Source organism: Ochlerotatus camptorhynchus, unplaced genomic scaffold (genome assembly GCF_037179485.1).
Source record: "Ochlerotatus camptorhynchus isolate MF236.1 unplaced genomic scaffold, CSIRO-AGI_Acam_v1.1 ptg000122l, whole genome shotgun sequence".
NCBI lineage: Eukaryota > Metazoa > Arthropoda > Insecta > Diptera > Culicidae > Ochlerotatus > Ochlerotatus camptorhynchus.
In genome coordinates, this window is record NW_027040612.1 from 2080424 (window position 1) to 2094334 (window position 13911).

Below are 13911 nucleotides of genomic sequence, written 5' to 3' on the forward strand. Positions count from 1 at the left end.
TACTCTAAGGAGGTACTAGAATGGTAGACTGCAAACAATGTTAATTTCGTCGCCAAAGAGATTAATCCTCCGAATTGCCCTGAGTTCAGACCGATCGAAAAATATTGGGCATTGTCAAGCGAAAACTTCGAGGATGCGGTAAAGAAGTGACAAATGCACAATAAATGCGTTTAAAGTGGAATAAGTTCGCCGGTACAGTGTCACCAGCGACTGTGCAGATCATGATGGCATCGATCACAAGTAAAGTGCGACAGTTCGTTCGAAACGGTAAAATGTAATAACTTTATATATTGTTTGAAAGCTGAATCAATACCCTTTTGTTTGACGTTTTGATCAACCGTGTATGTTGTTTAATTCTTGAGTTATGATCACTTGAATGCGTCCAAATTTACTTTGAATCGGGCTTTATCTCGTCGCGTTAGCAGTTAGCTTAACAAACATCATAAAACATGATTTTCTGTTTACTTTCCTAGTCACAACTTTCTTAAACATAGCACATAGAGGAAATAGATGAACTCTCATATGATTTGTGGCATCGCATGATGGATTTTGATCCAAGTCTGAAAGTGGCCACTTCCCTGGTTCCCGGAAAATGATTGGATGTGGCCAGCGTTATCCTGGCTATTCATAATAACTGCCATTGTTGAATTTTAATGTGATTCAATGGTTTTTGACCATATTCAGAAACTGGCCACTTCTCCGGGGGATCGAAACTCGGCAAGGTGTGATAAATAATAGGGCACTGGGCCCAACAAAAGACTACCATTGAACATCATTGAACTGGTTTTCGAATTCTAATTTGATTTGAGTTGTCACATAATAAGTTTTATTCCTGATGTATGTGGGCGTCTTAGTGGAATACATGTATAATGAGAGAGAGAAAGATTAGTAATTTCCATTTAATTCCACTACCTTATTTGCTTATCCTTGACAGATACGCGTATTTCGTCTACAATGTGCAGACTTCTTCAGTATCTTCTACTAATACTCGACAGTCGAGTATTAGTATAAGACACTGAAAAAGTCTGCACATTGTAGACGAAATACGCGTATCTATCAAGGATAAGCAAATAAGGCAGTGGAATTAAATGGAAATTACTAATCCTTCTCTCTCTCATTTTAAGTTTTATTCGTTTGAGGTCGCAATTAGCCTCATGCCTCATATAAACCGTAGCATGTTCCGGTCATACTTCCGGAACCGGTTGACCGATTCCAATATGTGCTCTATGTGACCATAATACCTTTCATTTAGCGACTGTTGATTGGTTTATGACACTCGGTCCTGCGGGCTATTAAGCATACAAATGGTACTTTATATAATAGGCCCAACCATGATGCATTTTTAGGTCCAACCATGATTCAAATTCATTGCTGAATAAAAGCGTTCAATTATATCCCATTTTGAAAAAAAAACAACTGTTTTTCTTCAGTTTTATTAGAAACTAGCAAGGTAGACTTTTTCACCAAACACACATTTTCCATGTTCAAATGATATATTCAAGGAAAAAACACGGCATACATTTAGACGCAGTGTGAAAATGGCATAAATAGGTCCAACCAAAATACATTACCCTACGTGAAGTCAACGGTTTTCAGAGTTCGTTGGAAATGCTGTTCTAATATCAACATGAAGCTTTTTTTTGTTAATTACTTTATTTGTACAGGCCTAATCGAATAAACTTTATGACAATTTTATGGATGTGAAGAGGGAGAAGGAAATTTAAAGTATGAGTTATGATACAAAAACTTCACTTTTTCTAAATCATGTACGTTAAATCATGTTTGTAATCATACAATTATTACAGAAACAAATAAAAAAAAAAAACAAACAAAAAACACACACACAATTACGTCAATCCATCCAGCGGGACAAACTTAACGAATTTCAAAGTTGATACGTGTTTTGGAATGTACCAATAGCGTACCATAGCGTACCTTCAAGGATTTTGAACGGACCTCAAAGATTCCCGAAAACACGTGACCCGCTGGATAGACATACGATTTCAGCAATGACCAAGTCGATCGACCAGATTTCTACGGAAATGTGACGTACCAAATGCGTAGTTTACGAATCTGTAATTCATTTTAAACGGCTGCGGCTGTGGAATTGAAAAATCAAAGTTGGCTCCCGTGGAGAATAGAAGAACTATGAAAGTGATGATGATTTCAAAATTTTTCACGGGGGATATACGAGTGCAACCTCAAAATTCTTTTATGTTGATTTCTATATGGGGGTACATTTTGTGAAAACCGAAAATGGAACATGTAACGAAATTATGAAAGATTTTTAATTCTAATAACTTAGCTTCCCCTGCACCAATTTTATTAACTTTATCACCAATCGATCAGAAATATTTCGACGCACCGATTTTGACTGTTATTTTCAAAAAGAAACCATTGAAAAAGTGGTTAATGTCAAGCAATGTCCAAAAACGTCGAAATAACTAACAAATCCACCAATTACGCGCCAAGAATATGGGATTCTCCAGTCCGAATTTGCTGATCCAGCTGGCTACACGTTATCATCATCTTTCAAAGGTTTTAATGGGCCACCAAGATTTTCCAAAAGAGTTAAATTTCTGAACGTGTCCCAACTAAAATTTATATCAAAAGGTTCTTTTCAGGGCAATCATAGTCATACTAAAGAGTATAAACAGAGAGAACCCCGCTCAAATTCCTATTCCTACACAAAACACAAGATCCTGCTGCAGTTAACAAATAAAATTTATTATATAAGACCACGTAGTCCTATGTCACCATTGCGTACAACCCTTGAAGTTTTTTTTTTTAATTTGGTTGCTGCTGCACTGCCCATAATCGCAAGTTTTCTGATTTGACACTTATTTTGGAGGGATAAATTTAAAAATATTTGTACAATGTGATAGAATGCATCTATGTTTACCAAAAAATATTGGAAAATATAGTGAAATTTTTATTTTATGGTTAAAATCTGAGTGGGACTGACTTGCGATTACATTTAACGTCAATGAGAAAAATAACCGCAATTCAGTCACAATTCCATGACGATGCTGCATTAGTTTAGCACAGTATTGAACAGTAGAAAGATACCATGATCCCATAGAACGTTATTGAATGTTTCTGAATTTGTTCCGCTGGTTCCAGAGCAATGGCCGGAACATATTCCGGTGAGTATGAATCTTCATCAGACCAGAGTTTTTCATAAACGTGCCAGACCCACCATGCGATAAATCAATTAACATGAGAATTAAAAATTAAAATCAATAAGAGTCATTATGAGTGACCAGCACCATGTTGGCCACACCCGGCCGTGTTCTGGGTATCTCCGGGGAAGTGGTAAATCATTTTTAAATCAAAATCCATCAAGTGATACATCAAATCACATGAGAATTCAAAGCCATATCCATTGGTGGTCAAACTGAGTATCGTAAGAACTATATTGGCCACATCCGGACATGTTCCAGATACCCTAGGGGAAGTGGACAAAATATGTCTTGAGACAAATCTCATGATGCGATGTGCTGTCTAAAATACCCCGTTCACATTACAGTGTATATCACGTGATATACGCTGTCTTGCAATTAGCACTCATACATCTAGTTTTCACTGGAAATGCTATGCATGAGTGCTCATTGCAAGACAGCCTATATTACGTGATATAGGCTGTAATGTGAACGGGGTATAACATTTCTAACATATTTTTTTTAATGGGACTGACTTGCGGTTACTTTTCACTGTGGGACTGTTCGCAAAATAAATGCATTTTAAGATTGCACTCACCGTGAAAAAAATTAAAACCATCATCACTTTCATAATAGTCGGCGCCGGTGGTGTAGTGGTAAGCGTGACTGCTTTCTCACCCCAAAAGGTCTGGGTTCAATCCCAGCCGAGGTCGGTGGGATTTTTCTGAGGCATGAAAATCTCTGGTCATGTCTTCCTTGGGAAGGGAAGTAAACCCGTTGGCCCCGGCCCATGTGTGTTTGAATGAGTGCACGGTGTAGAAGCTGCCTTCCTGCTCATTCGATTGCCATCAATGGATGACAATCGATGTCCGTCGGTGAGACGGACGTTAAATAAAGGAAAGAAGATCACTTCCATAATTCTTCTACTCTCCACGAGAGCCAACTTTGATTTGCCAATAGTTGTAGTAACGTTTATCACTACCTAATACCAACAATCAACACGAAACTAACGATTTTAAATTGGCTCACTACTTGACTAGCCTATTGGTCCCAAGCAAACGATTAACGTACCCCATTCTAGTCGAAATTCTAGTACTACGCGATGTTTGTTTTGATTCGCTATGAAAGTTTGACAGATAAAATGAGGGGTTAGTGGATTTGCCTATGTTTCGAGGGGTGAATCGATTAGCTTGGGACCGAAAAGAGTACCAGAGCTGAGCCAAAAAGTTGAGCACGTATCTTCGGGACCTTCTGGTCTTTACCCTGTACAGACTATGGCTTATATCATGTAATATAGACTTTCTTGCAATGAGCCCTCATACATCTAGTTTTCACTGAAAATCCTATGTATGAGTGCTCATTGCAAGACAGCCTATATTACATGATATAAGCCATAGTCTGTGGGGAGTATAAAGCTCCACGTTGCCGAAAGCATTTTGAACACAATACTCGTGATTCGTGTTTCTCAGCAAAAACTGGACCAGATTGAACGCAAGACATCATGGTCCCATATAAAGCTAATGAATATTTTTTAAATCAGCAACTTTACCCGGATATATAGCAGGAACATGTTCCGAAAAACATGGATTTTAGAAACTAAATCGTGTATCAGCAACCACAGAACCGAAGTGGACGCAACAGCTGCCAAATAAAAGGTATGTTGGACCCATAGAATGCAATAGAATATTTTAGGAATCGGTCAACTGGTTCCCGAGATATGACCAGAACATGTTCCGGATTGTATAGGCCAAGAGACTAAATTTAGCGGTGAACTACACTGAAAAAATCTGAATTTGAATGGTGATGTAAATTTTCATGCATGCAGAAATTCTTGAATGTAAACTTGCTGTTCACGCAATCTAGCAAGAAATGTTGCGTACATCTTTGATTGCATAAAATATTTGGAATAATTCATCACACGATCCATAATATAAACTTATTTGACGTCGCTCCGTTTATGTGCATCATAGTGACAGAAATTTACATCACATTTACATTGGGTTTTATTGTAATGCATACTGTTTTAAAGATTTTTTTTTCAATTAATGCAGAATGTAAAAATACATAAAAAAAATGCAGCTTCGCATGTTTATAATAAAAGTGTTCAATAACAAAATTTTACATGTTCAGGATGCATGTACTTTGATGGACTGTCCTAATATTTTTCAGTACGTTTTTAATTAAAATAAGTGATATTCTTGTTGTTTGATACCCACTTTATCACATTCTATAATGCTTGGGCCTCTATATGACGGCTATGACGTAGCAGTGCACGTGTTGTGTCCAATGGTAGTCAAGTGGAGTGCTTAGGTTCACATTGGAGAAGTCCTGGGTTCCGCTAGAAAAGTGGCCGGTTTCTGTTAGTAAGAAGGGTCAGATCTCACCATAGGTGGATTAACTCAGGCTTTTTCAACTTAGGTTGAACTTTTGCCCCACCATACTCTATGTTTATGTGATCGCATTTCTGTTTTTATAAGCTGGCCTCAAATGGAGCCATTCGTAATATTTCAATCAAATATGAAGAGTGAAACTTTCAAATCGACATTTCTTTTAGAAAGGTTGATTGCATTTAGCTCAGTACTATCGAATCACGAGCGTTTATTTCATAATGGTAGACTGAAATGTGGGAAAAAATCTAAAAAACTAAGTCGAGATCATAAACATTCGTACAACATAAAATCATATTTAATGCTTCTCACTCCTATTAAACCATTTGCCACCTGACCGCCTGCGCTCTCTGAACCATTCGCTTATTATTAGCCATAACGACAAATAAATTACCACAAATAGGTGTCTATTTCGGTCCGCGTGCCTGTTTTAAAGTGTCCATTTCAGAACTCATGCATGAGAAATAATAGTCAAACTCACTTAGCACGATGAGATAGAGCGCCAAACTCTTGACGGGCATCGTAGAAATCTGGCATTCATAGATGCCGGTATCTTTCCGTTCGGTCCATTTGATGTGGAGAATCCACTCGTTCGTCTCCGCATTATACAGGGACTGAAACCGTTCGTCCGCAGTGTACGTGATCCGATCGATGGTGAGAATTCGCAGGTCCCGTTGCGAAATCCAGGACACTGTATACTTCCCGAGGTTTTCGACCATACAACTCAGAAAGGCTGGGTCTCCCCGTCGGACGGTGGCATTCTTGGACATTGACGCAACAATGTAGGGTTCGGGTGGGTTAAGAGTTGGTTGTGAAAATTCTTCTGTCCGTTGGTGGTTTGAATAGTACATGCCATCGGTAAGATCTGCAAGATAGAAAATAAAGCAAGACAATATTAGTATGACGCATTTCAGTTAAATGGTCGGGTTGGCTGGGTGTTCATTCCAATCGCAGCCGAGCACGTGACAGTGACATATATTTTTGCGTATGTGACATAGATTCTGTGGAAGCTGGCTTTATTCAGAACATTCCGAGCACAGGTGCATCGCCGTGCTCAAGATGACGCATTCAATCCGAATTGATAATTATTAATAACGTGGTGAATGGGTGAGTACTACAGTTTACATATAGTTTGCAAATTAGTTAGCGACAAAGAATCTAGTCAATGCTAAAAAGTTTATGAAAACACTTAATGGGTGAAGGTTGGCCGTTCGTCATAAAAAAGCGCTAACAGAAACTGCAGTCCAAAATTGTACGCTTTCATAGATTTGAACTAATTCCACTCATTATGTACCTAATTTAAGCTAATCTTGAGCCAAGATCAGCTCGTTAAATATTATCGATCATAAATCGCTCGATTCAAAATCCGCAACCTCAACTTCCATAGGTATACTGTTTTCGCTACATCAATCCATCAAAGCCCACCACCGAGATCGCACCGGAGGGAATGCAGACAGCACGCTCCAACTTACATACTCATTAGATTCATCATTCTGGAACATGTGTGACTATGTATACGGTTTCACTTAGACGTCACCGGCGCATAAATCTTTCCACACATCGCGTCGCGTCTGGGCGCCAGCTAGAGTGGAAAAGTATACGCTTTTCATCGCCACCGTTCGTTCGTTCCTGTTCATGCACGGTTAGCCGTTTGCGTACTATGAATTTGACTGGCAGCAAAAGGAGCATCATTTTTCAGTAACTCAAACATGAGGCATGCCGAACGTTCGGATGTCTATTATACTTTGACTAATGTTGTGCTTGTGAAGTGGGTACAGCAGATATAGTACTTTAGGCTCCGCTGGGAGTTGGATGAGTCGTACTCGAGGTGATGTGTTAACTTTAGTAGTCAGAAAGACACCCAAAGTTCATAAATTTTTTGATAGTATTTGTTATAACCATTGGCGTTGACGGCAACTCTGTAGCTCTTTACTCCAATGTTAAAATCCATAAGCAAACATCAGACTGTGCGTGAAACATGGCGGACTTCGTACTATTCTTTCACTCCACGGAAAATTCCCATAAGAAACTTTCAATCTTTGATAGAAGAGACAATTTTTCGGTGGTGCCGTCAACGCCAATAGGGTAATATACTATTCAAAAATGTATGAATTTGGGGTCTCTTTCTGACTATTAACGTATGTAATCACTGTATAACTTTATGTTTGCAGTGTATCTTCGTGTATTGTACCGTATGACTCAGCAATCATCTAGGTATCTAGCACATCAGTACCTACCATTATGCTTGTCACGCAATGTAAATATGAATGTAAAAATGGTTGAGGTTCACAGAGCTTTCAATGCACAAGTCTGTTTAGGTTTTAATTTTGAGTGATTTGAATTTAGGAGAACCATGAAAAATTAACATTACTTTCCTTGAAATTAATTTCTAAATTAATTTTCTTGAATCAAGAAAGTTATACATATGTGTTAGCGACAGAGGCTTTATATTTAAAAACCTACAGCCAAATAAGCATAAGATTAATTATCTTTACAATGTACTTATGATAAGTTATATAAGATTTGAACAGTTTTTTTTAAATTATAAAATGGGGTTTTTTCAGCGTGTATTTTTCTCACATATATTCCTATATGTTATATGTTGTACGTCATTTCGATTGCTTGAGTCGTTTTCGTGCTAAGATTTATTGAAAAATATCAAATATGTTTATAATTTTTTTTTTTCGAAAATTAGGCGAGAGTCACCAACTTGATTCATTGCCCCTAGTGAACAATTATGCGACGTGTCGTGGAATTTGAAGAGGGGAACAAAATAAATAATAAAAGTTCATTCATTCATCCCGCGAGTTTCTCTGCTTACCCCATGAATATGCAATGACTTGTTATTAGTCCAATCAAAGTGTTCTGTTGCTTCATTCGTGAAGTTTACGATTTTCAGAGTCCGTCCGTCCGTGTGACAATTGAACAGAAGTTGAAATTGAGAGAATGGCCATTAATGTGATAATACTAACGAAGACAACAAATCAAGAAGACTGGCAACTTTGCCAGAATCCAAGGGAAGATCCATTAATTATGTCACGCAAATTTGGCCCATTTTCAACCCCCCTCCCCCCTTGTCACATTTTTTGTATGGCTCGTCACAGTTTCCAAACCACCCCCCCCCCATCCACCCTAAAAGTGTGACATAATTAATGGACGATCCCCAAGCGACAGATACAGTAGTGCCATAGAGGTAACTCTAAGACCAGAAGGTCCCGAAGTTTCGTGTTCAACTTTTTGGCTCAGCTCTGGTACTATCTTCGGTCCCAAGCTAATCGATGCACCCCTCGAAACATAAAAAAATCCATGAACCCCTCATTGCATCTATCAAACTTTCATAGCAAATCAAAACAAACATAGTGTAGTACTAGAATTTTGACCAGAATGAGATACGTTAATCGTTTGCTTGGGACTAATAGCATAGAGGTAACTCTAAGACCACTGGGTCCCGAAGAAAATCATTATTATTTTTGGCTCACTCAGTACCAGAACAACGGTCCCAAGCAGTCCCAAGCTATTTCACTCACCCCTGCATGTTCTGCATGAATCCACACACCCCTGATGTTATCTGTCAAACTTTCATAGCGAATCAAAACAAACATAGTGTAGTAATAGAATTTCAACTAGAATAGGTTACGTTAATCGTTTGCTTGGGACCAATAGGCTACTAAAGTGGTGAGCCAATTTAAAATCGTTAGTTTCGTATTGATTGTTGCTAATAGGCTAGTCAAGTAGTGAGCCAATTTAAAATCGTTAGTTTCGAATTGATGGTTGGTAGTGCTGCACTTGAGTGAAGGTGGAAGCAACGCATAGAAAAATGAGCAAACACACAAACCCTTCTTCTGAGGATGTAGTCTTTGCTATCAAATTCGTTCGAAGCATTTACCTTTGAGCGGCAGATGACGCGATTGTACCTGTCTCATAGCGTTTGTATGAGAAAATGGAAAAGTTGCCAGTCTTCTTGATTTGTTGTCTTCGACACTAATCAAATGCACACTCCTTTACCTAACTTAGTAAGGTTAGTAACCTAAAGTGAGAGAATTTGAGGTATTTCCTTAAATCCTCTCACCCATCAAAGTGTGTTGGGGCTTCCCTTAGCACAGTTGGTAAAGGCGCAGCTACAAAGCAAGACCATGCTGGAGGTGGCTGGGTTCGATTCGCGGTCCGGTCTAGGAATTTATCGGGTTGGAATATTTCTCGACTTCCCTGGACATAGAGTAGATTGTACTTGCCACACAATTATGCTAATGCAAAAATGGCACAGGCTCGAAAGTTCTCAATTAATAACTGTGGAAGTGTATCTAGAACACTAAGTTACCAACTCTTAAAAAAATTATTAGTGTATTGTGGGTTATCCCTCAAAAATCACACAGAAATCCCAGTAAGTGACCCGGTTACCTAAAATACTCCCACATCGACATCATTTCCTTATTAAAGAGTTTGCGGCACGTGGTCCGCATAAAAACTCTTTTCGTGGGCCGCATAAAAACTCATTCGTCGGGTCGTTGGATGGGAACCACTGTTTTGTCGAACAATTTTACAAGATCCCAGAATTGAGAATAAATATAAAAATTGAGGGCATTGACCAATTTCCAAGGTTTATGAATTGGAAGAAAATGCTCAAGACTCTGGCACTTTGTGGAATTGTCGATGGAAACACCTAAAGAATTATGGAGCGAACCTAAACATAATTCTAGGGATAATTCCTTCAGAATTCTAAGGTTACTCGAAATGATTTCTGACTTGAATTTCATTTTAGTTTTAAGGACGCTTCAAAGGTAGTTGTGAGGATTGCTCAGAAGTTACATCTAAGTAGGTCATGTTCCGGAATAAACTTATTGGGAGTTCTGAGAAGCAATTCAAGCTAATTTTGATAGGAGTTATGAGGTTTTTTCAAACGTAATTTGAGGAGAGTTCCAAGTTAGTGCTGAGTATTCCATAAAAACCTTGAAGAGAACTCAGAGGAAATCCTGAAGAGATTTCAAAGGATTTCTTTTTTTGTTTTCCTTGATTTGTTTTCCGTCGATCCTGCTTTCCGTTGTGAGTACCAATGCTGCCAACGCCAGGGAGGCAGTTCTCACACCTGGACCTTACCTATTGACCTATCAACTGGACCGGGGACCAACGGCTTTACTTCTCTGAGATCAGAGATATTATGCCTCAGAAAATCTCGACGGCACCGACTGGGATTGATCCCAGACCCTTTGGGGTGAGAGACAATCACGCTTACCACTACACCACCGGCGCCACTAAAGGATTACTTAAGCAATAAGAAATTCTATTAATAGCTCCAAGGAAATTCCAACGGCAAATCTAGAGGAATTCCTGGAACATTCCATGGGAATTCTTATGACAAATGCAATAGGTCGTAACTTAACTTAAATTTAGTTCTAAGAAGAATCCCAAGGTGGTTCAAAGTTCTCCCACATCGACATCATTTCCTTATTAAAGAGTTTGCGGCACGTGGTCCGCATAAAAACTCTTTTCGTGGGCCGCATAAAAACTCATTCGTCGGGTCATTGGATGGGAACCACTGTTTTGTCGAACAATTTTACAAGATCCCAGAATTGAGAATAAATATAAAAATTGAGGGCATTGACCAATTTCCAAGGTTTATGAATTGGAAGAAAATGCTCAAGACTCTGGCACTTCGTGGAATTGTTGAGAATTTCGATGGAAACACCTAAAGAATTATGGAGCGAACCTAAACATAATTCTAGGGATAATTTCTTCAGAATTCTAAGGTTACTCGCAATGAATTCTGACTTGAATTTCATTTTAGTTTTGAGGACGCTTCAAAGGTAGTTGTGAGGATTGCTCAGAAGTTACATCTAAGTAGGTCATGTTCCGGAATAAACTTATTGCGAGTTCTGAGAAGCAATTCAAGCTAATTTTGATAGGAGTTATGAGGTTTTTTCAAACGTAATTTGAGGAGAGTTCCAAGTTAGTGCTGAGTATTCCATAAAAACCTTGAAGAGAACTCAGAGGAAATCCTGAAGAGATTTCAAAGGATTTCTTTTTTTGTTTTCCTTGATTTGTTTTCCGTCGATCCTGCTTTCCGTTGTGAGTACCAATGCTGCCAACGCCAGGGAGGCAGTTCTCACACCTGGACCTTACCTATTGACCCATCAACTGTACCGGGGACCAACGGCTTTACTTCCCTGAGATCAGAGATGTTATGCCTCAGAAAATCCCGACGGCACCGACTGGGATTGAACTCAGGCCCTTTGGGGTGAGAGACAATCACGCTTACTAATACACCACCGGCGCCACTAAAGGATTACTTGAGCAATAAGAAATTCTGTTAACAGCTCCAAGGAAATTCCAACGGCAAATCTAAAGGAATTCGGGGAACATTCCATGGGAATTCTTATGTCAAATGCAATAGGTCGTAAGTTGTCATTGTTTTTTTCTTGATTTGTTTTCCGTCGGTCTTGTTTTTCGTATTGAGTAACAATGCTATCGACGCCAGGGAGGCAGCTTGCACACCTGGATCTCACCTATCGACCAACGGCTTACTTCCTTTCCGAAGGAAGGCGTGATCAGAGATTTTATGCCTCAAAAAATCCCAGCGGTGCCGACTGGATTGAACCTACGCCTTTTGGGGTGAGAGGCACTTCCGCTAACCATTGCACCACCGGCGCCGATAAGTTGTCGTTGTTGATTTTTGATAGAATCGGAATTTGTGTGTGAATTTTTTAGGTGAGTTGGAATTTAAAGGAGATAATTCAAAATGATTTTAAGAAGAAGGAACTTAAATTTACTTCTAAGAAGAATCCCAAGGTGGTTCAAAGTTCTATTAGGATTCAGAGATGAGTTCTTAGAAGCTTTGAGACTAGCATTGAGGAAAGTAAAAAAAAAGATTATTCCAAAAGAATTCTGGGTAGAATTTCATGTGCAATTTCTAGAGAAGCTTCGCCGCAATCAATCACCTAGTTGTGCAGTTTTAGAACGACCTTCTGCCAGAGATTTTCACAAAATGATGCAAGCAATTGAAGATTTTTAAGACTTAGTATAAATAAAACCCTCTTCTCTTGAAATTCTAGATGAATAGTCATTAACTATTGTTTCGTGGTAGAGTTGAAAAAAAGAAAACGATAATTCAAACTATCAAAATAATGGGATTAATTTAGTGAGAACTTCAATGCAATTCCAAGGACAATTACAAAGGAGCTTGAACGAGAATGCTTTGAGAATTCTGAAGAACGTTTCAAGAAATTTCTGGGAATGATTCAAAGGTAATTCACGGAATTATTTCTTTTTTTTTTTTTGCGAGAGCTTTTAAAAAATCCTGAGGGACTTTCTTAGAAAATGCAAATGATTTCCATGATATCTATGCGAGAATAATCATAAATTTGGAGACAGTTACAGTATTATTCAGTCATACCCAATTTTTCAAGATCCCACATACAGAAAAAAATAATCCTGGATTTAAAATTACTTGAAGCACTATTTTTTTCAATATGTGGAACTCAAAGAGATTTTAGAAATTCAGAGATTTAAAACAATTTGCTACATTCCGAGCCATGCTTGGCATGCACACTTGTACACACCAACTGCTCACTTGTTAATAACTTTTCACTCAGTTGTTGAAATTTGTGTTTCTTTAAAGTAATTGATAGATTAGGATCATAGTTTACTATAGATATGCAAATAGTAGGTAAATCTTAACATTTGAATCAACAGCAATGAATTTTTGCACTCATAGTCCGAGATGTGCAACGATCATTGCTCACTTCATTTTACAACGCAAAAACAACTACAGTTTATTGCTAAAATTAAAATCTACTTTTTTACGTATCTATAACAAACTTAAACTCTTTTCTATCTACTGCTTCAAAAAGAACTTTGTTGCGTCAACTGTGTGCAAAGTTATTAGCAAATGAGCAGTTCGTGACCAAAACTGTGTATGCCAAGCATGTTCCGAGCATTAGAAAAATTAAATATTTAAATTCAGGATTAGGAGACCATGAAATGATTTCACAAAGAAGATTTATTTGTTCCTTATTTCGAGATTTTCCACTCTTAATTTTAAAACCTAGTTATCTGTAAAATATGAAGTCAAAATTTTCACTGGTCTTGCATAAATTTTCACTTGTATAATCCATGTATTTAAATCAATAAAAAATAAATAAACAGAAATAAACGTTTGAAAGATTTAAATTCCGGACCAAAAACTATTTTAACATTCTAAGACAACATTTTATGATTCTAGAGCCTAGTGAATTTTAAATATTTATGGACTGAATTTTTACGCAAACCTCTAGTTTCGATAAACTGACGTTTGATTATTTTTTTTTACAAAATCAGATATGTTCTTCTGAAAATTCTACCTTGAATCCAATGAATTGTAGTTATATTAA

General features: G+C 38.0%; 2 protein-coding genes across 2 annotated transcripts in view; one reads left to right on the forward strand and one right to left on the reverse strand.

The window, feature by feature from the left end:
- The window catches only part of LOC135699880 (uncharacterized), a 361603-nt gene that overhangs the window by 327157 nt on the left and 20535 nt on the right, over positions 1 to 13911 (forward strand). The window lies entirely within an intron of this gene.
- The window catches only part of LOC135699879 (zwei Ig domain protein zig-8-like), a 72515-nt gene that overhangs the window by 19751 nt on the left and 38853 nt on the right, over positions 1 to 13911 (reverse strand). Inside the window, exon 2 of the mRNA XM_065220241.1 lies at positions 6030 to 6413. Within this exon, the coding sequence (XP_065076313.1) occupies positions 6030 to 6413 (384 nt within the window). The remainder of the gene's footprint in view (positions 1 to 6029; positions 6414 to 13911) is intronic.